This window comes from Phytophthora ramorum (assembly GCF_020800215.1).
Source record: "Phytophthora ramorum isolate Pr-102 chromosome Unknown Phyram_PR-102_s0003, whole genome shotgun sequence".
NCBI lineage: Eukaryota > Oomycota > Peronosporomycetes > Peronosporales > Peronosporaceae > Phytophthora > Phytophthora ramorum.
This window is the reverse complement of record NW_027150649.1, coordinates 5219956-5245817: the sequence shown is the minus strand read 5'-3', so window position 1 is coordinate 5245817 and position 25862 is coordinate 5219956. Positions and strand designations below refer to the sequence as shown.

General features: G+C 54.2%; 6 protein-coding genes across 6 annotated transcripts; 3 read left to right on the top strand and 3 right to left on the bottom strand.

Moving 5' to 3' along the window:
* Window positions 1–1538: 1538 nt before the first annotated feature.
* On the bottom strand, window positions 1539–2491 carry KRP23_4671 (uncharacterized protein; the record flags this gene model as incomplete). Its single annotated transcript, XM_067889656.1, has 4 exons — window positions 1539–1541; window positions 1615–1725; window positions 1801–2212; window positions 2364–2491. The coding sequence occupies 4 exons, from the start codon at window positions 2489–2491 to the stop codon at window positions 1539–1541; spliced, it is 654 nt and encodes a 217-aa protein (XP_067748797.1).
* A 1272-nt stretch (window positions 2492–3763) lies between these two features.
* On the top strand, window positions 3764–5759 carry KRP23_4670 (Ankyrin-2; the record flags this gene model as incomplete). The annotated part of the gene is made up of 5 exons (XM_067889655.1): window positions 3764–3868; window positions 3943–4221; window positions 4300–4392; window positions 4475–4573; window positions 4647–5759. 5 exons carry the CDS (start codon window positions 3764–3766, stop codon window positions 5757–5759), a joined length of 1689 nt encoding a protein of 562 aa, XP_067748796.1.
* A 213-nt stretch (window positions 5760–5972) lies between these two features.
* KRP23_4669 (Acid phosphatase) lies at window positions 5973–6625 on the bottom strand (the record flags this gene model as incomplete). The annotated part of the gene is made up of 2 exons (XM_067889654.1): window positions 5973–6358; window positions 6433–6625. 2 exons carry the CDS (start codon window positions 6623–6625, stop codon window positions 5973–5975), a joined length of 579 nt encoding a protein of 192 aa, XP_067748795.1.
* A 13597-nt stretch (window positions 6626–20222) lies between these two features.
* On the bottom strand, window positions 20223–21209 carry KRP23_4668 (uncharacterized protein; the record flags this gene model as incomplete). The annotated part of the gene is made up of 2 exons (XM_067889653.1): window positions 20223–20417; window positions 20490–21209. The coding sequence occupies 2 exons, from the start codon at window positions 21207–21209 to the stop codon at window positions 20223–20225; spliced, it is 915 nt and encodes a 304-aa protein (XP_067748794.1).
* A 393-nt stretch (window positions 21210–21602) lies between these two features.
* On the top strand, window positions 21603–23052 carry KRP23_4667 (Leucine-rich repeat protein SHOC-2; the record flags this gene model as incomplete). The annotated part of the gene is made up of 2 exons (XM_067889652.1): window positions 21603–21814; window positions 21879–23052. 2 exons carry the CDS (start codon window positions 21603–21605, stop codon window positions 23050–23052), a joined length of 1386 nt encoding a protein of 461 aa, XP_067748793.1.
* A 1265-nt stretch (window positions 23053–24317) lies between these two features.
* KRP23_4666 (2-oxoglutarate-Fe(II) type oxidoreductase hxnY) lies at window positions 24318–25277 on the top strand (the record flags this gene model as incomplete). The annotated part of the gene is made up of 1 exon (XM_067889651.1): window positions 24318–25277. The coding sequence occupies one exon, from the start codon at window positions 24318–24320 to the stop codon at window positions 25275–25277; it is 960 nt and encodes a 319-aa protein (XP_067748792.1).
* Between the last annotated feature and the right edge of the window lie 585 nt (window positions 25278–25862).

Sequence of the window (25862 nt, the reverse complement as noted above, 5' to 3'; positions counted from 1 at the left end):
CCTTTCCCTGTCCATGTAGACGCGCATGCATTTTCTTGGCAACGAAGGCGAAATCAAGCAGGAGCGCGACCAACACTGCGGAAGCGACCAGTGCTACCCACAGCTCAAACGAATTATCCAACGTCGATGCTGCTGTGTAAAATATATGCTGCGGGGCTGCTTCTATCTTCGATGGAAGTGATCTCGCAATTTGGATGACCACGATGCGAGAGCTCGCTTGTGCCTGCAATGCGCTTGTGGCAGTCCTTGGGCATTGCTGCTGCTGTATTTTCCACGTTAATATTGGCGTCCGATTTATTCCTTCAGCAATGCAACGAGCAAGCAAAATAGAACTGCACACAAAAAATAGTTGGTATTTGCACGTAGATCATATAAACTACACGAGGCCGGCGCGTACCTGGTTTCGTGCGCCTACACAAAGGCAATAACACGCGATCGTTAATCTGCACTCACGGCAACGACAATTTTTTACAGAGCAGCCACGCCACGGAGCATGCAGCAGTACATGATAGGTACCATCGGGTCCAAGTCCCGCAGCAACTGCGTGGCACTACAGTAATGCCACCCACATCGTGGAAGTTCTTTCAGCTGCACAATTGGATACCACTTCGGTGTAACTAACACGCGTAATATCTTCCCTTGAACGCGCGGTCTGGCCCCATGAAATCTGTTTTATTGCTTGCGTAGAGATATATACCCACTGAAACTCGAGTCCTTCAGTGAGCTGGTTCCTTGCTACACGTATGGCTGCATCACCCCCGCGAACATCCACAAGAACCTCGGTTGAGGTGGAGATGACGATTCTATTCTATCTTGTCAGACCTGGCGGCCTTCGGTCCTTGTATTATATTTAGACTGCACTCTTGCTTCGTCGCTGCCAACGAAAGAAACGAGAGCCAGCAAACGCAAAACAAAAGTAACCTTACTTGTTGCTGAAGCGCTCAGCCGAAACCGAAGGAAAGACTTGTCGCATCGAAATAGTTCACAGCTTGCGAATCGCAAGCGAGTGAGAGAATTCAAGTGCGTGACGTTTTATAGGGGCCGGCAATGAGCAACATTTGAAGAGCGACGAAACCGCACTTTGAGCAACGCAGTCGCTCCGATATGCCAGAAATGCAAAGCGAACCCCGCGTTGAAGCTGGGATAGCGCAATAGTTATTCGAAATGATAGTGAGCACGTGTTTATGATGAATCGAAAAATAGTCTCACCCTCCGTTCCCCTTCAAAAAAGAGAAAACTTTCTATATTCGTTGAAGGTAGCGTACTTGTTTACAAAATTCGCTTCCTCTGTATGGTTTTGGACTTTACAAATAAGCAGCGGGGCGAGCTGCGAGCACAGGTAGGTTTGCTGGACTGGATACCCAAACGAGTCGACGTTGAACTCCATATTTTCTCTCATCGTCGACAAGATAGTTGATCAGGTGTGGCACTGTACGCGAACGCGAGGTCTGCAATCACTAACCGACCGGATCGCGATAATCCAGGCTTGTGTCGTATCGGTTATTCAGATCATAGAGCTTCGGCCACCAGCAGCGTTGCTACTGCAGTCACAATCACAGTGACACAATCGCAGTGAGCCACTCCCATTCTACGTTTGAATTCCACAATCCATACCTCGAAGCAGCATTGGTTTTTGCGGTGATCCTTACGCTCATCACGTAAATCGTCCAACGAATTGCACATCTGGAGCAGGAAGTGCAGATACTTGAGCAGACGCACGTTCGTCTACATACAGTATAAACTGTGACCGATTGCACCAGCATTCACGATCTGAGCTGTACTGAAAAAGTCTCGCCCTACCGCCTCCATCGCAGACCACGTTGCCAGCAGCTCGCCGTGAAGCTGTGTCTGAAGAACGTGACCAGTCCCGCGGCTGTCAAACTTGTCCAACTGACGCGACAACGCACCGACAACTCGGTGATTCAGCGGCAAATCCAGCAGTAGCAACAGCTCATCGTGGCTGTAGCCGGCACAGGTCACAATCGCCATCAACGACATAGGGAACTCGGTGTACACGACATTCACCATCCACTGCATGTACAGCTCCGTCAGCGCCTCGGCCGTGCCGTCGCCTTTTGGCCTCACCAGCACTGTTTCCTCACCTTCGGGTTCTTGAGATCGACCCTCTATTAGCCACATTAACAGGCAGCGCTGCACTAGATCCGGAAGAACCAGGTGGCCCAAGTTCCAGGACAGCACTGATAGCGACTCGCTACTTGACAGCGCCTTGGTCAAGAACCCATGTCACCGTCATCTCCATTTGAAGGGAAGCTCGCCAGGCCCCTCTTGTCCACAGCGTTCAACGGGTTTTTCGTGCCGATATTCTCGAGCTCTGGCAGGTCACCGATGTACTCGTGACGCACTGTAGCAACGTGTGCACGTTCCGGGCTGAGCTGTATCGAGTCGCGTAGTGAACGGGCGTCTCCTTTACCACAGTAGTCGTCGTCAAATTATCGCCTGCAAGCTCCAGGTCTCCCAGCTGCTCCATCATTGCTGGGTTGTGTAGCAAAATGGCTCAGCGCAGCTGCCAACTGTGTCTCCGCGTTTTGTCGGCAGCACGAGATAGTAGCAAATCTGTCACGAGCAGACCTTCTTCTTGCACGCAGCGGTGCAGCGCCGTTTGCGGCATTGCCCCTTGGCACCGAAAAGCAAACATCAACAGCAGGCATAGTCGATCAGTTTAGTATAAGCGAATGCTAGGCCTCGTCCTGGACATCTTGCAAGTTCTAATGGATCCTTCTTGGTGATCCGCAGGGTCAGCTGCTCTCGCTTTGCGTGACACAAAATAACGACACTTATTGACCAGGGATGCCGATAATGACACTACGCTGAGCTGAAGCTTCAAGGAAGGGGGCTATCCGTTTACTTTACCTTGCAAGTCGAGCCACTGCGGGAGCTGGCTCGCCGCCAGTCACGCCGCGTGGACGTTGCCCATGACAGGCAGCGACGACGAAGACGGCGGTTTTTAGCTTCCTCGGTCCTGGGCTCCAGTTTGTTCCCTTCCTGCCCTTTTGGTTTCGTTGCGGAGTCTGACCAACGCTGATTGGTGTGGACCCCTTTTCAGCGACAATATTGTCGCATACCTCTTGCCAGATGACAGTGTGGCTCAAGGACACGATGGTTATCATCCTCGGAGCGACCACGAGAATTCTGTAGGTGTCCGCTCCGCATTTTGTGGGAAAGGCTGCAGCGCGTACTGTAGGCAAAAGATAAACGCGCGCCTCTTCGCCCTGTTTTGATGTACATTTCCGTGATGGGTCTTGCTTTATTAAGCTCGGTGGCCTCTGCTGCTTAGCTTTCTTCTGGGCAGGGCGTTGAAATCGGGGTTACTACGGTGCAGCAACGCTTCAGCGCACGCCAGATTCTCGCTGATGTCGCAGCAGCCTCTTCGTGGTGACTGCTGACTCATTTGCAAATCGTTTAAGCCACTTCCATTGAGAGCCATGCTGTGGTGGGCTCTTGCAACTTGCTGATTGCCTTCCGCCAGAATCAGTTAATTGTTGCTGCAAAAGTGAAACTGGTTTCACAAATAGATTCAAATCCAGCTAAAATTCATGAACGTCCTCTTCTGCTCTCCGGATATACGACAATATTTGGGGTGCTTCGTCCAATCACCACCGAGCAAAAGCTGCGTGTGCGACCGAGTCCCACTGAGCAGCATCGAGCTCAGTGGCAATTGTTCCGGAAGAAGGGGAAGTCGATGGAGTCAACCAATGCGAGTCATTCTGCTGAGGTCCCAGGGCCGCTACCATCTTTGGGTAGCATGGCGGAAGTCCATGCGGCGTGGCTCACTGCTGGTGCCAACGGAGACGTTGTCACCATGTGTGGACTCCGACGCCAGTTCCCCGAATGGCTGGACTTGCAACGGGTAAGCATCGTGACGCAAAACCCGGCGCTGGACGGCTTATTACTCTTTCTGACAGCGAAATGTTTATTCCCCAGTCCGTGGGTTCCCCTACACAGGACACGTCATACCGACCTCGATCCTGCAGCTGGACCAACTTCCATCTGCGCACAATTGGAGCCTCGACACTCCATACCGCCGCGTGGAACGGAGACCTTGGAATTGTGCAGTTCCTGCTGGAAGAGGGCCAAAACCCTGACACGGGCGATGAGGCCGCGGTCACACCAATCATGGTGGCCATCCTGCGCCTTACCATCATGACCATGCGATGCGTGATTCGCGGTGGCGAAGCTATCCGCCGCAACATCCTCGTGGATGTGAGTATGGCATTGTACACTTGCCCTCTTGGTGCTGCTACGGGCGGTTCATAGTTTTGTGACTAATACTACCGGCAGTGTCGTGAAGAGGAGGATGAACAACAGAAGCAGGTGGTCGCGGTAATCGGTCTGCTGCTCCAGTTCGGTGCTGATGTGAACGCACGCAGCCAGGTACGCGTAGCCACATGTAGCGAGAGATGGTGAATCCTGTTATCTGATGGATCAAGCTCATATGTTCGTACTATTGTAACAGGATGGCAAGGTGGCGCTGCACTACGCCACCAGCAACGATGCGTACGAGGTGGCCAAGTTTTTGCTTGATGCCGGCGCAAGCGTAGACGCCCAGGACGAGGTCCGTTTTGCAACGACGGGCTGATGAAAGTCTGATTGTGGGCGACTAACTCGTTTTCCTGCGTCGGCGCCAGAACGGAAAGACGCCACTGCACTATTGTGTTCAGGAAGGAGGATTGCTCGTGTCGGAATTGCTACTGTCACGCGGAGCAACTATTGATTCAGAAGACAAGAGCGGTACCACGGCGTTGGTCCTGGTTGTGCAACGAGCGAACTTGAACGTGCTGCAGCTCTTTATGAACCACTATCAGTGGGATGTCACGCCGCAACGACAAGATTTTGGAGGCGCGGTACTGCTACAAGCGGTGGACAGTCAAGTGGAGGAGGTGATTCGCTTCATTGTGGATAACGACTACGCCGCTGTGACTGTGCGCAACGCCAAGGGCGAGACGCCTATGCACCTGGCTATCTTGCGACAAAACCCGTCGATAATGGAGCTGCTTGCCGACATGGATCCAGAGGGTACCAACCTCACGGCTACCACAGTAAAGTTAGAGACGCCCGCTCACTACGCGGCTCGATTCGGTTCTCATCGGGAGGTACATACCTTACTGCAGTGTCTGAGTAGCGCATTTGGGGACTTGCAGGAGCTGCCGGAACTGGGCGCGGAGAACCCTCTGAACCTTGAGGACCAGAGAGGAATGACAAGTCTGTACGCTGTAGGCACATTGGCGGTTATGGGCGAAAGTGACACTGTCCAAATTGATGAGCCTTATGGCTGCTTGGAATCCCACAACACCAAAATACAGGTGCTAGTGGACCATGGAGCGCAGTTATTTGCCCCAGGCGTCTTGGTCCAGAAGCTGGCAGCTGGCAATCCACCCCGACTGATTCTTCCGGTCGAACTAAAAAGCTGCTTGCAGGCATGGCTCGTCGACCGTACAAATGGCACCATAGGAGACGGTGACGTTAATTTGCGGATGCATGCTCTGACCGAGCTGTGTATGCGGTGGATTGGAAAAACCGCCTACTCTGGATCGTCATTGACACTGCTTACGATTGTGACGGGTACCGGGTATGGCATTGAGGTGCTGCCGTTGCTGCTGGACTTACCGCTGCGCAACCGAGACTTCCCTGCATTGCTGCAAGATATTGAAAACTTTGCAAGGCATGGTTCGAGTCATGCTCTCCTACTCCAACTTTTGGAGGAGCTGCTGTCGGCGTGGAACGAGGTGGAGATGCGTTAGCTTCATTTGCAGTGAAATGACTGCAAACTCACCTTAGTATTCATGAGGCCGTTGTCGAAATTGCGAGAAGAATATTGCGGTGAAGCGCGGAGGTAAAATGTTGCCGACAGTCATGAGCGTGGCAGTTTGTATACACCTGTGACAGTATACGCATTGGTATACATCTGTAATTTCAAATCAGTATGGAGTCGTAAACTCGTTACGCTGGCCATGCTAGCTCATTTCGCTTTCCGACTGCACGGCGGCGGTCTTGTACATGACACATTCGTCCTGTACCGACTGGTCTGAGCTCAAAATGAACTTCCATGGCAGTCTCGTGCGGTTCGCCTCAAGTGTCGAGTACCCGAAGTACCCGTAGACCGGCACTGCGTTCCACGATGCCGTGTTGGACGGCGAGTACGAACGGCCTTCCACCTGCCCAGCCGCTTCCGTCAAAATGTGCACGGGAGCCTGCGGGTTGTCGTACCCACTGTAGTCGTCTGACACATCGTCCATTATGACCTTGTTCTTGGCGATCGGCAGTCCCGCTCGTAGTAATGGTTGTGTCCAGTGAGCACCACGTCTACCTTGTACTTGAGCAAGAACTCTTCGAGCCCTGTCTGAATGAAAGCGGATTGATCTTTGGTCACATCGTTCTACGAGTCGAGGTCACTGTAAATTGGGCGATGTCTACCCACGAAGATCCACGGCACATTGGCGCCTTTCGCGTCGGCCTTCTTAAGATCCGCCTCAATCCAGCCCAGTTGGTCACCAAACTTACCGATCTTGTTGGTCAGAGTATACTCGTTCGTCGGTGCGTTCGGGTAGTCGGTCTCCGACGAAAGCGACGTGAAGTGAATCGTACCGTGGTTGAGCGAGTACCACATATTCAGAGCCCCGCCGCTCGGCATTTTATAGTTCCCAAGCGCATCCTTCTTCTTTCACGAGAACTGGCACGCAGGGGAATGATATTCAGCTTCGTGGTTCCCCACTAGAACCATGTACGGGATACCGCTCATTACAGACATTAACATGTTCACCCACTTGTTCGTTTTTGTTTTTGTTCTTCAGTGAGGTACATTGATGTCACTTAGCTATGTTAACGACTAAGTTCATCCACTAGTTGTACACTTCCTCATAGAAGAAACCCACAGCTTGGCTCACCTCCAAGAAGTCGCTGTCAGCGTATGAGATATCGCCAAGGTGGTGGTAGATCATGTCAACGGCGTTCGACGTCAAATTGTTGAGGCTTGCGATTGTGTCGACCGAGTGCTCGCCGTCACCTAGGTCTCCGTAGATCGCAATGTTGAACTTGCTATTGCTTTTCGCCGGTCGCGCTGTGATGAATGAGTAGACATCGCTCGTGTGTTTTCGTCGCCTCGACTGCCCACCTTGTAAAATACTTGTGCGAGGCTCGAGTTCTGTGACTAAAGCGTTGTGGTGGAACAAGGTGTAGAAATTGCCGCTGTAGTAGCTCACGCTGAAGACTGGTATATCCACCAGCACCAGTGCGCTCCCAGTCTGTCACGAGCACTTAAGGAAGAGCGCTTCCTTTGAAATTAACGGATAGGTTTATAATAAATACTTGCGTTTTTTTAAATGTGAACCTACCCTTGTGTCGTGCTGTTTGCCTGGCAAAAATGTAACCAAAACAAAACTGCTTCCGACATACTTTTTTAGATTCGAAGCGGACCAGCCAAATCAACAAAATATGCCAAACCTGGTTGCATGGCCAATCAATAACAGCCAAATACCACCAAAACTATCAATTTTGAAAATGAATTCGGTAGTTCACTTTGATAAAAATATATGATACTCAGATAAGATTAAGGATACAGCCGCGTACGTCAAGAATTGCCGCAAGACAAAGCGTACTACAGGGCCTACGGTCACAAGATTAAAGCATCGACAGGCAAAAAGACAAAAGCAATCGCCCACCGTGGGGCTCGAACCCACGACCACAAGATTAAGAGTCTTGCGCTCTACCGACTGAGCTAGACGGGCTTATACACGACCCACACACCACAAACATACAACATACAACGCCACGCCACACACCAACAAACACACGCGCACGCGCACACACACGCATCACCGACAAGGCCTGTGCGCACGTGCAGCCAACAGCCGCACCAATACGCGTCTTGCTGCCCTCGCCACGTCTCCATTGGGCCTCGCCGACCGTCCGCCTCCATGACGGCGGGCTGTGCTCTCGTCTCCGCGCATCATGGTCGCTGCTGTCCGTGGTCCAGCACTGCCGTCCTCGCGTGCTCGTTAGTTACGGGTGGTATCGCTGCCATCCGTCCGGGTCGGCACGGTCAAGGCGACGCTGGCACCAACCTGCTCCGACCGGACTGGCGGCGGCGAGAGCCCCGACTTGGACAGGCGTCCTGGCGCCACGCATGGACACCGAGGCGTGTGACGGCAGCAACGACGCTTTACCACAGTAGCACGGCGTGGCCAGGCAAAAAGACAAAAGCAATCGCCCACCGTGGGGCTCGAACCCACGACCACAAGATTAAGAGTCTTGCGCTCTACCGACTGAGCTAGACGGGCTTATACACGACCCACACACCACAAACATACAACATACAACGCCACGCCACACACCAACAAACACACGCGCACGCACCCACACACGCATCACCGACGAGGCCTGCGCGCACGTGCAGCCAACAGCCGCACCAATACCCGTCTTGCTGTCCCTCACCACGTCTCCATTGGGCCTCGCCGACTTACGATGGCCCCGTCCGCCTCCACGACGGCGGGCTGTGCTCTCGTCTCCGCGCATCATTGTCGCTGCTGTCCGTGGTCCAGCACTGCCGTCCTCGCGGGCTCGTTGGTTACGGGTGGCATTGCTGCCATCCGTCCGGGTCGACACGGTCAAGGCGACGCTGGCACCAACCTGCTCCGACCGGACTGGCGGCGGCGAGAGCCCCGACTTGGACTGGCGTGCTGGCGCCACGCATGGACACCGAGGCGTGTGACGGCAGCAACGACGCTTTACCACAGTAGCACGGCGTGGCCAGGCAAAAAGACAAAAGCAATCGCCCACCGTGGGGCTCGAACCCACGACCACAAGATTAAGAGTCTTGCGCTCTACCGACTGAGCTAGACGGGCTTATACACGACCCACACACCACAAACATACAACATACAACGCCACGCCACACACCAACAAACACACGCGCACGCACCCACACACGCATCACCGACGAGGCCTGCGCGCACGTGCAGCCAACAGCCGCACCAATACCCGTCTTGCTGCCCTCACCACGTCTCCATTGGGCCTCGCCGACTTACGATGGCCCCGTCCGCCTCCACGACGGCGGGCTGTGCTCTCGTCTCCGCGCATCATGGTCGCTGCTGTCCGTGGTCCAGCACTGCCGTCCTCGCGGGCTCGTTGGTTACGGGTGGCATTGCTGCCATCCGTCCGGGTCGGCACGGTCAAGGCGACGCTGGCACCAACCTGCTCCGACCGGACTGGCGGCGGCGAGAGCCCCGACTTGGACTGGCGTGCTGGCGCCACGCATGGACACCGAGGCGTGTGACGGCAGCAACGACGCTTTACCACAGTAGCACGGCGTGGCCAGGCAAAAAGACAAAAGCAATCGCCCACCGTGGGGCTCGAACCCACGACCACAAGATTAAGAGTCTTGCGCTCTACCGACTGAGCTAGACGGGCTTATACACGACCCACACACCACAAACATACAACATACAACGCCACGCCACACACCAACAAACACACGCGCACGCACCCACACACGCATCACCGACGAGGCCTGCGCGCACGTGCAGCCAACAGCCGCACCAATACCCGTCTTGCTGTCCTCACCACGTCTCCATTGGGCCTCGCCGACTTACGATGGCCCCGTCCGCCTCCATGACGGCGGACTGTGCTCTCGTCTCCGCGCATCATTGTCGCTGCTGTCCGTGGTCCAGCACTGCCGTCCTCGCGGGCTCGTTGGTTACGGGTGGCATTGCTGCCATCCGTCCGGGTCGACACGGTCAAGGCGACGCTGGCACCAACCGGTAAATCTGCCTGTTCCATTTCCAAATTGCATGTTGCACTTTGAGTGGAATTCATTTCATAGTTCTCGGCGGTGCTAGGTGGTTATAATAGCCATTCTTAGAGCCTGATTGATTGGCTGATGTGTGGATAGGAAATGTATCTTGTGTGTGAAAAAAATTGTCCCGTACTGAGTGAGGGTGGTGCTCGTGCGCGTGAACGCATCCAGAGTTGACCAGTACTCTGGGTGAAAGCTCCAAGTAAGACTGGCGTAATGACCCACCACTCCAGGGTCTATAGGAATTCCTAACTTCAGTGTGTCTATTGGTTGCAGGCAACCGCCCGAGATGAGGCGCCGGGTGGACAGTTAGTGGGGCGTCAGGAGGCCAGAACTGTGTTTCCTGCAAAGCGTCCGATGAACATTAGCCGATATCATTTCATATTTAGTAGCGACGGTGCGAATGATGACGGATCTGGGTCTCACCTTGGATGGAAATGCCAGGCTTCGACAGATCTTGCGCGTGTGCCCTGACAACTTCGAGTGAATTTTGAAACAATCCTCCGTCTGCGTGGAGCCGATGAAGATACGTATCATGAAACCTGCCCGAACTCAGTCGAGACGATACTCGCCGGACGCTCAGGCTTTCATGGATAAACACACTTCCGCTTGACTAAAGCATAGTCTGATCGTCAAGAAGCATCGAAGTTAATGGACGTCATCCCCGCGGTTCATTCTTTTTTGTTACACACTGCCGGATCTATACGCACACCGTATTTGAGCTCTTATTCTCCTATTTCATACCACCTGCTTGCGAGACCAAGAAAAAAGCGTACGGCGAGGTGCCGTTCTCGCTGTAGGCAGTTGATTTATCAACAACTCAATCACTGGGTCTACTTGAGGTGAGGCGGGTGAACGCCTTTATCGCCGGTCCCAATAATAAAACAGAGTTGATTTTACCCCACACTAAATACTTGGTCTCAGTATACCTTAGCTTAGTGGACGGTTCCTCATCGCTACTTGTACTCACCTGGTCCGTTAAACTCCTACCCTTGGACGAGGCCGCCTCTTTTTGCATCAGGTTTCCAATGTTATGGGCTCATTATTTTGGCCTGTCTCGAAAGGGTTCGCGAGTCACCGCAGCACGAGCTCTGGCGAGCGCCGCGGTTGCGACGGCGACACCGGACTGGATAGCTGTATCGCGGCAGCATGGGCCGCGAGTTTATCCACACTCGTATCTTCTTTGTCATCCGTCTTGATTCGCGCATTATCAATCTTGCGCGGAGCTTGAGACCGAGTAGTACTCGGTCCTAAAATTAACTTTGATCCGTGTCCACACACGACAAGTGTCGCTCACTGGTCAAATTAAAAACTGCCATTGATCCTAAGCTTCTCTTTGCGATCTTGCTGGCGCAAACAGTTCCTTCTAATGGGCTCCATACTGCAACTTGGCTTACGAAACAGCTTGAACTTCGAGCGGCTTGCCCACTTCACGATGTCTGATTTCTTTCAGGCCATGTGGACCGTAGAAGGATCTCCGTCAATGCAGTCGGATGGATCAACGGAGTACTTCCTACTGTAGACAGTAGGAATCCTCACTTCATGCTGGAATCGTCGATCGCATGCTGATTTGTAGTGCTCGTTCAGGTCGTTAATACTAAATGAGGTCTACTGTAACGGGGTACACCGACGTGTACCCATGTTACATAAAGAGTGACGGGATGTCTCTCTTTTGTGCCCATGGTACGTGGTACCAGTTGGCGGTGAGCCAACCATTAGGCACTTGTTTAGCTTTTACTATAGTTGACTTAGAGTTTGTAAGGATCAAGCTTGACTCACCTATAAATATATTCAGTCTTTAAACCTACCGTCTAAGTCGTAGTCGGTTCCCTTAGACCGGGAACCGTGAACTTGTTGTTCACCGAGAGCTTACGCTCTCTAGCACTTCCTCAGTGCAAGGTGCTGTGTGCCCCGTCACACTTGGTAGCACTTGTAGTCAATCCACGCCTACGCGGGTAGGATTGGACTACCTGAATCCTCTGTGGTCTCAAAGCCTGAACCACTATGGAACGAAGTGAGTTTCCTCACTTGAACGACTCGCAGTTCGAGTCCGTTCGAAAGATGGGAGGCAACTTTGGGAGGGATGTCCTCCGAGGCTTGGCGTCGGTGACGCCAGCCGAGCAAGTCGAACGCGTGAACGCGTTTGACACGTATGAGCGTGAGCTCATTGCTCACATGCAGGGAAACCTGCAGGTCTCTGTGGCCGAGCCGAAGCCGGTCCAGCCGAAGCCTTTGCGGCTGACTGTACCTGCGTTCGAAGGGAAGGAAGGTGAAAACCTTCACTTCTGGATCCGAGAAGTTGAGATCGCCATGAGGGCGGGTCTCATCTCGGATCAGGGACTTCGCGTTGCGTTCGCGTTGTCCAACCTAAGCGGTCGTGCCAAGAATTGGGCGTACACGCTGGAGACGACGTCTCCTGGATGTTTTGCATCCTGGGAACAGTTGTGCGAGCGGCTTCGCGCTGCGTTTCTCCCGGCGAACGATGCGTTCCGCCAGTGCTCACGCTTCCTCGCCTGTAAGCAAGGGAAGCGCGAGCTGTACGAGTACGTACAAGAGATGCGCACGTTGGCATCATCGTTGGTGGGGAACCCCCTGCCCGAAGACGTCAAGACGACGGTCTTCATGGACGGCCTGAAGGTCGGTCCCGCACGCACGCAGTTATTCCGCGTGCATGCATCCACTATGGAGGAGGCGATTAAGATCGCCCTCCAGGAGGAGTACAGCCATAAGCAGGCTGGTACTCCGGTTGTTGTGCAACTTGTCGTTGCGAACAACGAGCCAGAGCCTATGGACTTGAGCTCTGCTGAGCTTGGCTCAGTCCGCTGCTATAAATGCGGCGGACTAGGACACTACCAACGTGTGTGTCCTTCGACTGGGGTGGGGAAGAACCCATCCCTCAAACCCCGAGGGCCTAACGGTCGCTGGCGCAAGCCGCGGCCAGGTGGCCGAGGGAACTCCGGCCACCAGTAATGGCGGGTTCCCCAGAGGGGGGAGAGTTGAGTCTCCGTGACGGGTGTGCGGGTGGCGCACACCATGGAGGCTTAGCCTACGAGAGACATTATGTCTCGAATCGGTGATGGCAACGCTGGGTTGCCGTTAGTACACGTGAGTGTACGGGGATGTTAATATCCCTAGGAACGTTTAGTTCCAGGGGCGTCGAATGCTTTCGTACGCCGCCGGAGCGATTGCCAACTCTCTGCGAGAGAGCATCGACAATGGTCTGCATAGACCTTGCTGTCAGGTTCACATACCTGAACAGCTGCGACCCGTACGTGGTCGTGGACACGTACGGCGTCCGCTTGGGTGCGCCGTGCCATGGACGCACGCACCCTGAAGCAATTGGTGTCAGAAAGCCATCTAGGCTAACCGGTACCCAGCTTCTGGCAGAGCATTGGTGAGTCATGACCCCACCTCTGCCAGAACACACGGTATCCGAAAGGATTACCAGGACGCAACGGCGTCCGCCGACGTACGGAAGTCGTCGGAGTAGTTGCAGCTGCAACAGGTGTTGAGACACCGTCCACTGTGGGCAATGAACCGCCACAGGCAATGCCGGTGGACAGGACTAATAGTCCAGCGAGGGGAGCTGCAACGCCAGCAGCACCCACCGCTCCTGATCGTGGCGCCATACAGGCCTCGACTGTATCAGCGCCAGGCGATGTCAGCTCCCCAGTAGAACAAGTCCACGTGAGGCCAAGACGGTCGAGACCGTGGCCAGGGCTGAGGTTGCCGAGAGCACCTCCTGTGTGGGTAACAATGTTCCACACGGAGTCGATGAGATTCCCGACTCTTCCCTTGAGTCACCACCGGCCGTGGGTAACGAAGAACCACGCCGGGGTAGGCATTGACGACGTCGTCGCCGCCGTAAGCCGAGTCTGTTGAAACAGACTGGAGTCGCCACAAGCGACTCGGAGTAATCAACGCTCCTCAGGCACGGCCGGCCGAAGATGCTATCACATCTTCGACGGCGAGACCTGTCAGGTCAAGGCGGCGGTCATAAGTTTGACCGCCCTGCCGGAGGTGTCAGAGTTTCTGAACCTCGAGGGAATGTCGCTGCACGACTTCCAGGCCAGCATGAAGGCTGGGGAGATAGCACTCCTGTAACCGGAGACCTCTCCTGAAGAGTTGAATTCTTCTTCTGTTCTGGACAGGAACGTCCCGGAAGAGTTCTGTTGACGTAGTTACGCATAACTACGTCAACAGGTCGCAAGACCATGTCCATCGCGGGTAACCCTCGCGGACCGCCAAAGGCTTAGCCGATGGACAGGGCGCCTTGCCCGGCATGTGTGGCTGCGCTATACCACAGCGGCCATCGACGAGAAGTCGTTGCGCCGTACGGGCTTCGACTTCAGTAGTGCCGAGTGGCACTACCGGACCGGTGGTTTAAGTCCACGGCCGAGATCGTGGCCAGCTGGAGGTTGCTATAAGCACCTCCTGTGTGGGTAACCAAGTTCCACACGGTGTCGATAAGACTCCTGTCACCGCCACCAAGACGTGGGTAACTTAGTTCCACGTCCTGATGACCGCCGACGACACCGTCGCCGCCGAAAGTCGGGTCTGGGCACGTACCAGGCCGGAGTCGCAATGAACGACTCGGAGCTATGCTCCTCAGACACGGTCGGTTTGATGGTGCAGCCGGTTATTAGCTGCTACCACAGGCCGAGGTGTCAGCATTGCTGAACCTTGTATGCCGAAGCGCAAGCTGCGCTTGGGTTCCGAAGAATCCAGTGTTTCACTTCACGGCACGAGTCACATGGTTGACGTCGTGCCTGGCGCAATGTATATCGCGCCCGGTCGCCCAGACCTTAACTGAAGAGGAAGACGCGGGTTGCGCTCCCTGTGTGGGTAACATAGTTCCACACACCAGGTGAGCCCATGGTGGCTTCACCCGACGTGGGTAATATCGTTCCCACGTCAAGTCGCACAGACTCAAACTGTTCCCGGGCTGGAAGAATTCCAGCCGCGGTCGACCCGGTCATCCCGGAGGGGGGTCGATCGTAAGAGGGGGAGGGGTTCGGAAATACCTCTCCTCCCAGGTCTCTAGAGAAACTAGCTTCCTCACGGAAGCTGTTGTTGGGATGAGCCAACAACTGTACAGCATCAGTGCTGCACGCTTGCGGCACTTGAGGCAGCCGTGGTACATTGAGCACGCGGCGTACCTCTGGCGTACGGGGCTGTGCTCCCGTACGCCGACGCGGTCACATGTGGTGATGAGTGCCGTGCATGCTTGCACGCACTCGGAACATCTCGATGTTCTAGTGGTAGCCGTAGTGCACGGCGAACCACTGACGTATGGGCTCACAGGCCCGTACGCCATCGTGGTCTTGAACAAGACCGAGTGTGCGTGCAGGCTTGCACACACTCCGACCGTGCCCTGGTCTTGGCGATGCACGAAGTAACCGCCGGCACCAGAGTGAAGGTGGTAGAGAGTGCATGTAACTCTCCACCATGCTTCAAGTACCGATGGGTACCTCGGTGTCCGACACCGAAGCGTCTATGGTACGACGACCTAGACGTGGGTTGGATCTTGCTGCTCTACCCGAAATGCTCTTAGTGATGAGCAGGCTGCTAATGGCAGCCGTCGTATCACTACGACGAAGCACGATCCTTAGTGCTTTGGTCAACGAATGACCTGAGCGCGTGTACGGCGCCGATGCTTCACGCGCTCAGCCATGACTAGCGTGGCCCATGCGGGTCCGCTATCATGGCAGGAGGTGAGCTGCGATCTCCCTCCACTCTTGGGCTATGTGATGCTCGGGATGATGTCGACCCACACGGGAGACACAAGACACACGAAGTGTCAGGGAGGGCCCACGGCTCCTCCCAAGTGAACTGCAGGCGGTCAAGGAGAACCACCGCAAGTTTGGATGCAGTAGCATCCCGTGCCGAAGCACTGTGCGCTTGCTAGCACCGCAACGCGAGTTGCTAAGGACGGCGGCTTCGCGGCCGACATCGTCCTTTGTGCAAGGAAGCACCTCGCAGTGTCCGCCACGGACACAAGTCACTGCGTGACTGTCGAGAGGGCGCGCCAGCCGTGCTGTGGCTGCGCCCGGGAATTCCCAATTTGGGAGTTCCAATTCTCTCCCTTCTGATTGGAGAGTAAGGTGTGATTCTCAGATAAGTGGGGGAGGATGTAACGGGGTACACCGACGTGTACCCATGTTACATAAAGAGTGACGGGATGTCTCTCTTTTGTGCCCATGGTACGTGGTACCAGTTGGCGGTGAGCCAACCATTAGGCACTTGTTTAGCTTTTACTATAGTTGACTTAGAGTTTGTAAGGATCAAGCTTGACTCACCTATAAATATATTCAGTCTTTAAACCTACCGTCTAAGTCGTAGTCGGCTCCCTTAGACCGGGAACCGTGAACTTGTTGTTCACCGAGAGCTTACGCTCTCTAGCACTTCCTCAGTGCAAGGTGCTGTGTGCCCCGTCACATCTACCGCTTCAGCAATCGGGTTATCGTGTCTCAGTTGACGTGCAATTATAATGATTTTCCTATCATTTATCGCTCTATTCTATCGTTGATCAGACGCGATGCCGATGGTCATATTTAAGCCTAGGATTAGTAACTGAACTGCACTCCATACTATAAATCCAGAGCTTCTCCGTGGGTAACCACGGCGATAGTTGTATATTTCAAAACTAGGATGCTACTGTATTTGATATCTCCTACGTCATACAGTACGCGCCGAAATCATAGCCGCACCGGACAAGCGGAGCTCTTGCGCCGGGAACTGAGAACTTCCTGCAAACTGAGGGCTCCGAGGCCGTCGTAAAGGAATAGAAAACTTATGCAGCAAGCGAAGTTGAAAAAGACCAAGATGGCTTGGAGCCAGGAGGCAAAATCTGGTTTCAGGTCGGGTCAGAAGTATAGCCGCACTTGGAGGCTCTACATGCAAACGGCTCTAGTAACCTGTCTTGGCTCTTTTTAACAGCTGCGTCGCGTCCAGACGCTTCGGGACGCTTCGCACTAACTTCTTAACATACGCAGGATCAATGCGAGACCATTCCAACTTGATCTGTCTGATCAAGTCGGCAGGCTTGTCAAATTGGCGCCCGTTGGCGTGCACCCGGCGGGCGAGCCAGGAGACCCCACACGTTCTCTGTGATGTTCAGATCGGGGCTCTTGGCAGGCCACGGCAGCGTTTCGATGTTATGGGTGGCTAGGAAGCCCTTGGTGAGCCTCGAGGCATGTACGGACGCGTTATCCTGCTGGAAAATTGGGGTCAAATTGCCCAATTTTGACCCCAGTTCTCGAAGGCAAGGAAGCATGCTGGAGGTCAGCGTTTCGGTGTACTTGACAGAGTTCTGCTTCCCCTTCAGGAAGAGCAGCTCGGTTTTGCCATGCCAGCTCACCCCCGCCCAAATCATGACGCTTCCGCCACCGTTGACCCGCTTCGACATGAGTTTGGGTTCTGCTCGCAAGTCGTGCCAGTAGAATCTAAACCCATCCGGGCCATCTAAGTTGAACTTCTTCTCATCCGTGAACAGCACGCGTCTCCAAAAGACCCTTTTACCGGCGTAACGCTCCGCAAAGCGACCCTAGCCTTCTTATGATGCGGCTTGATGGCAGGGGTGAGTTTTCTCTTCGCGTACGTGACGTAGCGGTTGCTACGCAGTACGCGGAGTACCGTAGACTTGCTTGGTTTCGATGGTAGCAGTCCTGCGATCTCTTGGGCGGACAGGTTTCGGACAATTGCCAGTCGAATGACGCGCCTGGCCTCCCGGCCAACTATTTTCGGCCTTCTTCCTGTCCTCTTCGTCACCGAGGACGCCTTCCCGCGCTTCAAGTAGTTCCTTATAGCCTTCTCGTCGCGCCTGATGAGCCTCCCGATCTCTCGGTTGCTGTTGCCGCCTCTGAACTGTGCGTTTATCTTCATGCACTCCTCCTCGGTTAGCTGCTTGCCTCGTGGCATCGTTTCCAGCTTCCTCGCGAATCCAAGAACAGATTCTAAAAGACCTTTTACAAAGCTGTCCACAGGTCTCATTTATTACGTTTAATAGCCCTTCAATTTTGTTTATTACTCCACTGAACTTTATAATACCAAGTGCGGCTATACTTCTGACCCGACCTGAAACCAGATTTTGCCTCCTGGCTCCAAGCCATCTTGGTCTTTTTCAACTTCGCTTGCTGCATAAGTTTTCTATTCCTTTACGACGGCCTCGGAGCCCTCAGTTTGCAGGAAGTTCTCAGTTCCCGGCGCAAGAGCTCCGCTTGTCCGGTGCGGCTATAATTTTGGCGCGTACTGTAGTCATACCTCGAGAACCTGAAGCGGCAGCGTTGAATTTTGTGTACGAGATGTACACCAATTTTGCCCTTTTCTGGAATCTTGCCAGGAGCCTAAATTTTTGTCTTTATCTTTGTATGCTAAAGTTTCGTTATGCCAGACTTGGCTCATTTTTACGCTATCTATTAGGAGGACATCTCACGAGGTTTTAGCTGATTCAGGAAATCTCTCCGACGTGTTTTATATGTCATAACAAACCCTTGCCTGACCTTTACTTCGAAGTACGAGGGAAGCCACCACATCATTATCCCATCTATTATGGCATTTGCCTTCGTTCTGCAGGTGGTATACGATCGTTGAATTGCGTTGTCCTTGCTTTGATTTCAAAGTTCAATACGATCGTTGACACTGAATTGCGTTGTCCTTGCTTTGATTTCAAAGTTCTCTCCCGAAAATCAGAACTGTGGTCCACCCATTATGAGCCTCGTACTAAACTAGCGACACTTAGAAGTAAATTTCTTCACTGACATCCTAGCCAAGCTTCGTACTCAGGGTTGCAGGGATCGCCAACACCCCGTGCGATCTGGTACCGCCGCATCTTGATCGGAAATGGATTTGTGTCACAAGCGATACCCATGAACCTCGCATTATAGCACATTGATTCCACGCCTTTGGGGTCGATACATTGCCGGTAGAGCGTGCCATTGCACGGATCCATCGTTGCTGGCGTAGGAGGACCCTCAAGTGAACCCGGCAGTAGCAGCCCTGTACAAACGTTCTCTGGGTATTTCGCAAGAAGCGCCAGTGTTTCAGGGGTAGCCTTGGCAAGATTCGAAGCTAAGCACGTAGCTGCAGGAGTCCCCCAGAGCGGATGAACTTGGCACATGGGGTGCTCGAGATTGCACTCACCCAGAAATCCATTGCAGCACCACGTGCCTCGATCGGTTAATATCAACGATTTCAGCTTGCTGATCGGAGCAAAATCTGGCAGATTTTCGAGCGACGGGATGCATGTGATTAACAACCGCTCAAGTCGCTGAAGACTGCCAAAAGCGGGAAGTTCCTCCAGCATCAAGAAGACGGCCAAGGTTAACGACTTGAGATTTGTGAGCCCTTTGAAGGATGGCAGGCGCTTCATCGGGATAAACGCCGCAAGATGAATAAACGTCAGCGAGGACATGTCTGCAAACATGTCATCGGGCAGCACAACGAAAGGGCTGGTAAATTTGCTCTCGAGATGGCTGTCCAAGACACATCACAGAATTTCAGTTAGAATTCTAGGAAGTTCACCATCAGCACAGATTCGACATACAGGAATTCAAGTTTCGAGAACTTCTTAATCCAGTCGGGTAGCGTCTGTGTGTGAGTGTACTCCAGTGTCCTACAAAGAGGACGTGTTAGTTTGTCTCTGTGATCCTAGCCAGCAGCACATCAAAACGTACAGGTGCCTCATCTCGGTGCACCTCTGTAGCTCCTCCGGTAGCACCGGTAAGAAGCGATTTGTCAGCTGCAGTGTCTGGAGATCCCCCGTAGTTGCAAGTTGGGCCACCTTTTCCGTCACATTCAAAGGCTGCTCCCATTCCACGTACGTCTTGGGTGCGATATCGCGGTCGATCATCATTAAGCACGGGCATTGGGTCAGAGATCCGCTCTCCAGAATTGTCCACCGACGCGCATGAACGACACACTCCGGATGCGACTCGCACGCGATCGTCGACGTGCGTACGCTTTCCTCCACAAAAACCAGCAGCAGAACGGCGAATATAACGAAGAAGACGGCAGCTGGACGATGGCGGCTAGGATACACGCGTTTTCTCTGCATTCGTGGGTCTTGGATGAGGTGCACAAGCTGGCGTAGACGAAGAAATAAAGTCGCGTGGACCCCCATCCGTGCGAAAAAGTCGAGCGCAGAACTGATGCGCAGAGACTTTAAGCTCTTGTAAATGACAGCGGTTTGAGTGGGATCGGCGACGACGCTAGCTTGCTGTTCGAACCACCCAGCAGGGAAAACTTCATGGTTGATGGCGAACTTATCTCGCGGGAAGTTGAAAGTCGAGAGGCAGTAGATCAGCACCAACATAGGGCAGCCGACAGCGATCAGAAGGTCAAACCTGTCACAAGTACAGCCTTTCGAGTTAATATCGCGGCCCAAGTAGCACTCAGGATGAACATAGCACGCTTCCTACATGAGGTCGTTCAGAGTCTCTACCAAGGCTATCTGCCGGTACGGAACGAACATGGTCATAGCACAAACCAGCGCGTTCGAGGCGATGATGACTGTGAAAATGGCGACAATTGGTGCAGGAGACCCGGCCTCCAATACCTGGATGAGGAGAACTGTTTCAAAGGCCAAGTCGGCGAATTTCATCCCGAGCTTCTGCCATCGCACAAGTAAAACCAATCGTTAGCACACTGCAGGGGTTGAAAACGGTTTTGGAGTTGCGCGTACAGCAAGCCGGTGTGACGCACTATCTGTCGTCGCGAAGGAGACGACGAGCTGTGCGGACGAGGTCACTCTGCGCGCTATTTGGTCCGCGGTGCTCACTCTGTCGGTCAATCTTTTCGTGGGTTTAATGTCGCTGGAGGACGATCGCGGTGCTTGGCGCACCCGCTTCGGACGAATGACCATCTTGACGAGAATGGCGACGTATCCAACACCGACAACAGACAAACCGGCCACAGACAACGAAAGTAGGAATGGCGGGGGATCAACAAACAGCCAGAAGACACCGTTGTCAAAGTTCTCAGTGTTCATGACCCGGTTCACCGTATAGTTCGGAGCCACATTGAGGAACATAAGCCAGATTGTCCACAGCAGACAGATGCAGATCACTGCAGCGAACAGAAGCTGGAGGGATATCGACTTGGTTTGTGCCGACGGGATGAGGCTCGCAGAAATACCAGCGCTCAGACGCCTTATCGTCGAGGAATTCCGGCTTTCGGTACTCTCTCGGCTCATCGAGCCTTCCCCCGCGACGATTTTGGTCAGCTCCGTGGGCAGTTCTGGTGCTGCGATTGGCTTTACCATCATCGGACCACGGGCGCTGGGGGCTGGTAAACCACGACTTGAGTTGTACAGAACTGCATTGGTCGGCGATGACACGCTCGTGGTTTCAACGTCGAACTCCTCCCCCCAGCCAACCTTCCGTGGTGAAATTCCGGGCCGCATTGTCGACTGGGAATGAAATGACGGAGCAACGTTCTACACTCAAAGTGACAAAGTGAAGCGTACCGGCAGGATTGAGCTGGGAATAGCTCGTGAAAAACGGACGATTGCAGGACAACTTGCACGAGGCTGTCACTGCATTTAGAGTTTGCGGTGCTGGTTGACTTGACGAGTTGGCTGTTCAAGGTGCGTTCTCGGCTCATTCCTACCCATTAGCGACTATTTCAACACTACTTGGCGACGGCAGAGGACCAGCGAGTGACCCATATTATTTGCGGGCTGAAGCTGCCGTTTCTTGGACGAAAACCTCTTTGGGTCGACGATCTCCACACCAAACGGACGACCAAGTGTGAAAGTGAGCGAGACGTCGGTAGCTGTGCGCTCCTAAGCGGCGAAATGGGCGCTGGAGCCTCGACCAAGGCTTTGGGTGAGTTCGAGGCAGCTTTGGCGAGCTCAGATTCTACAAGCAAGTTGGTGGTGACGAGTTGCGACTTGCTGGTCCTCCCACCGGAGATCCTCGAACGAGCTGCCCACCTCAGGGAGCTGAGGCTGGAACACGCCAAGTTGAAACAGCTACCTGCCAGCTTCGGATGCCTCGTGCTACTCGAGTAGGCGACAGCAATACATTGTTGTTCATGCTTCTTGGACTAATGGACTGACTTTTGTCTGTAGACGACTGTCCCTTGCAGGAAATGAACTGGAGGCGCTGCCGCTGTCGTTCCACCAGCTACAGCGGTTGGAGGAGCTTGATCTTAGCTGCAACGCACTGCGTTCCTTACTGGGAAACTTCTGCGACCTTGGAGCTTTGCGTCGTCTTTTTGTCTACGACAACGCTCTGCAGAAATTACCTCGTGAATTCGGCGCTTTGACCTCTCTCGAGATGGTCGACATGCACAACAACGCGCTGCGCAAGTTACCAAGATCCTTCCCCTGTCTTGCACAGTTGTCACGCCTTGATTTGAGTCGCAACAAGCTGCGAAAACTGCCTGAAGCGTTTGGGAACCTCAGCGCGCTTCGTAACTGCAACCTTGGTCGGAACGCACTACGTGAGCTGCCCGCATGCTTTGGTATGCTTGGGCATCTCGCAGTGTTGGGCCTGCAGTACAATGCCCTGTACAAGCTTCCGGCCTCCTTCGCAGACCTGACGAACCTGACCAATCTCTCGCTCACTGGGAACCGGATTGAATGCCTCCCTGGGCCTCAGCTCGGTGCTCTCAAGGCGTTGATCACACTGACGTACGCGGAGAACAGACTCCAGCAGTGGCAGCCAGGCGAGAAGAGCAGTGTCGTCGAAGAAGACCCACCGGAAAAAGACGACGCAGGCAGCAATGAGGCAGAGGCCACGGATGAGCTCGAAACGTTTGCTACATGTAGCAACCCGCTTGCGGCACTAGACAGCGTCCAGTATCTCGATTTGAGCGACAACTGGCTCGTTTCTCTTCCAGCACGCGGCTGGACGAGTCTCGGAGCACTTTTGCACTTGAAACTTGCGCGCAACCGTCTGCAGAGCCTACCGACGGAGGTTGGACGCTTGGCGAAGCTGCAGCGTCTTGACATTGCCGGGAACAAGTTCACGGCGCTGCCAAACGCCCTGTTCAGCAGTAAAACGCTTGCTTTCCTCGACGTCCAGCAGAACGCACTTCATGAGTTGCCACATAACGTTGGTGAGTGCGAGTCTCTCGTTCGAATCGTATTAACACGGAACCGAGACTTGCGCGGGCTGCCTGCTAGCGTTTGCCGTCTTTCGCGCCTCCAAGAGCTTCGCGTAGACAAGTCTTGCTTCTTGGCGCTGGGCGACGAGCTGACTGTGTTTTGTCGAGCGATTGCCTTCTTCTCAGCTGAGTAGCGACCTCATTTGGGTCGGTGGAGCCGCACCGAACGGCTGATGGGCCTCCAGAAGAGCGAGAATTTCTCGTTGGACTGGACTTGGTGGTTGTCCCGATGGAGGAAGAAGGTTTGCCAATTGCAGCGCAGTGAGGCCGTCGCCGTCTCGGATGTCGATGAGAGTTGGGATGGCTAGTAGCAGACGAACGCAGCGCTCGTCACCTGCCAAGACAGCGACGTGGAGAGGGGATCGCCGTACGTGATGCGTCAGAAGCGTTGGGTCAGCGCCGCATTGAAGCAGGAGGTCGAGTATGTCGGCATGGCCTCGTCCTGCCGCAATATGGAGCGGTGTGAGCGCGTCGTCCGAAACATCCAGACGTGCGTTCACGTCTGCGTCGGCGAGTAGCAGCTCCTCAACTGCCCCAAGATGTCCGCCTCGACTTGCTAGGTGGAGTGCGCGCCAACCTCCAGCTCGAGGCGCTTCCAAGATCGCTGATCGGGTACGTACATCACCAAGGTTCTTGCCCTCGGGGTTCAGCAGACAGCGTACAGCAGTAGCTTCACCAAGCATGGCAGCACAGTGTAAGGCTGTCCATCCAGCCTGAAGTGCATCAACGCAGAGCCATTAGTTTTGCTACGAAACTACTCAGTGGTAAGGATTCCCTCACACTGTCGACTGCAGCGAGGTCCAAGCCAGCCTGCCGTAAGCCTTGGACGAGCGTTGGATGAAGCTCGTGTTGGGCTGCGCTCAGGCCGTGAAGGAGAAGCGGTTTAGCACAAGAGGCGACCATTGCACTCCTCGGGACGAAGTTGCGAGGGCGGCCGCAGCACTGGCAAACACATTTGTCACCGTCAGCGGCTTCGTCGTCCTCGTTCACCTTCCAGCACACGAAGCATCCCCACTTCAGCATAGCAATGGAGCTGCTAGTAATCGGCAGCTCACACAGGAAGACAAATAGCCCACAACGCGCAAATTTAGCACTCACTGCGTGGGAAGTTGGACGTCTGCATGTTTGACATTTACATCACGACAGTGTTTCCGTCTCCCCTCCGGTGCGCGAAGATAGAGATAAAGACGACGCGATCGAAGTTGAGCAGCAGCCAACGAACACGACCAATTGGCCGCAGACGTCTCTCGCCAACTTCAACATAAAAGGTGACAAAATGTACCCATATGACCCACACTACGACACGTGACGCTTCGCCAATCACATTGCACCACCAGAACCGCGCTCATCTTCCCAGCCGTCAGTCTTCAATTTGCGGCCAAGAGCTCAAGTCTCCACAATGGTGCGCGTCCCAGAGGTGGATTTATCCAGCCCTGAGGCGGCGGAGCAGCTGCGTCGCGCCTGCACGGACGTGGGCTTCTTCTACCTCGTGAACCACGGCGTGTCTTCGCAGCTCCAGACCCAAGTGTACACGGAGATGGAGGGTTTCTTCTGCCAGCCCCTAGAGGAGAAGCGCAAAGTGCTCGCTAACAAATACATGAGAGGATACACGCTACTGAACGAGGAAACCCTGGACCCGACGGTGCAGACCAGAGGAGACACCAAAGAAGGTTACTACATCTGCCGTCACGTGCCTCTGGACAGTGAAGAGATGCAGCTGCCTCTGCACGGACCGAATGTCTTCCCGGATGCCGCCAAGTTCCCCACGTTCCAAGAGACGATGGACAAGTACCACGCAGTCATGTGCGAACTGGGCCTCAGTGTGGCCAGGCTCTTTGCAGAGGCTGCGGGGCAGAAGGGCAGCTTCGACGCTCCCGGCATGTTTGACAAGCCCATGGCGGCGCTGAGACTGCTACACTACGCTCCAGAGAAGTCGGACGTGGACGCGGGCATCTTTGGTGCTGGAGCCCACACAGACTACGGACTCATCACGTTGCTGTCCACGGATATGACAGGAGGGCTGCAGATCTTCCACGAGGGCGAGTGGGTCGAGGTGCCTCCGCGGGAAGACGCCTTTGTGGTGAACATTGGGGACATGGCCGAGAGGTTCACGAACGGCAGCTTTAAGTCCACGCTGCACCGAGTGGTGAACGCGTCAGGCAAGGAGCGCTACTCTGTCCCGTTCTTCTATGAACCCAACTTCACGTGCCAAGTCGAGTGCTTCCCGAGCTGCGTGAATGCCGAGAACCCGGCCAAATACCCGCCTACGACAAGTGGCCAGCACCTTGTGGATATGTACAAGCAGACGCACGCGTCGTTCGAGGCGCAGTCACCCACGGCGGCCGATCAACTTGTCTAAGGGCCTAAGAACAAAGGGTTAGAAGCGCAAAAAAAAAACTATCGTGATGTAAATGTCAAACATGCAGACGTCCAACTTCCCACGCAGTGAGTGCTAAATTTGCGCGTTGTGGGCTATTTGTCTTCCTGTGTGAGCTGCCGATTACTAGCAGCTCCATTGCTATGCTGAAGTGGGGATGCTTCGTGTGCTGGAAGGTGAACGAGGACGACGAAGCCGCTGACGGTGACAAATGTGTTTGCCAGTGCTGCGGCCGCCCTCGCAACTTCGTCCCGAGGAGTGCAATGGTCGCCTCTTGTGCTAAACCGCTTCTCCTTCACGGCCTGAGCGCAGCCCAACACGAGCTTCATCCAACGCTCGTCCAAGGCTTACGGCAGGCTGGCTTGGACCTCGCTGCAGTCGACAGTGTGAGGGAATCCTTACCACTGAGTAGTTTCGTAGCAAAACTAATGGCTCTGCGTTGATGCACTTCAGGCTGGATGGACAGCCTTACACTGTGCTGCCATGCTTGGTGAAGCTACTGCTGTACGCTGTCTGCTGAACCCCGAGGGCAAGAACCTTGGTGATGTACGTACCCGATCAGCGATC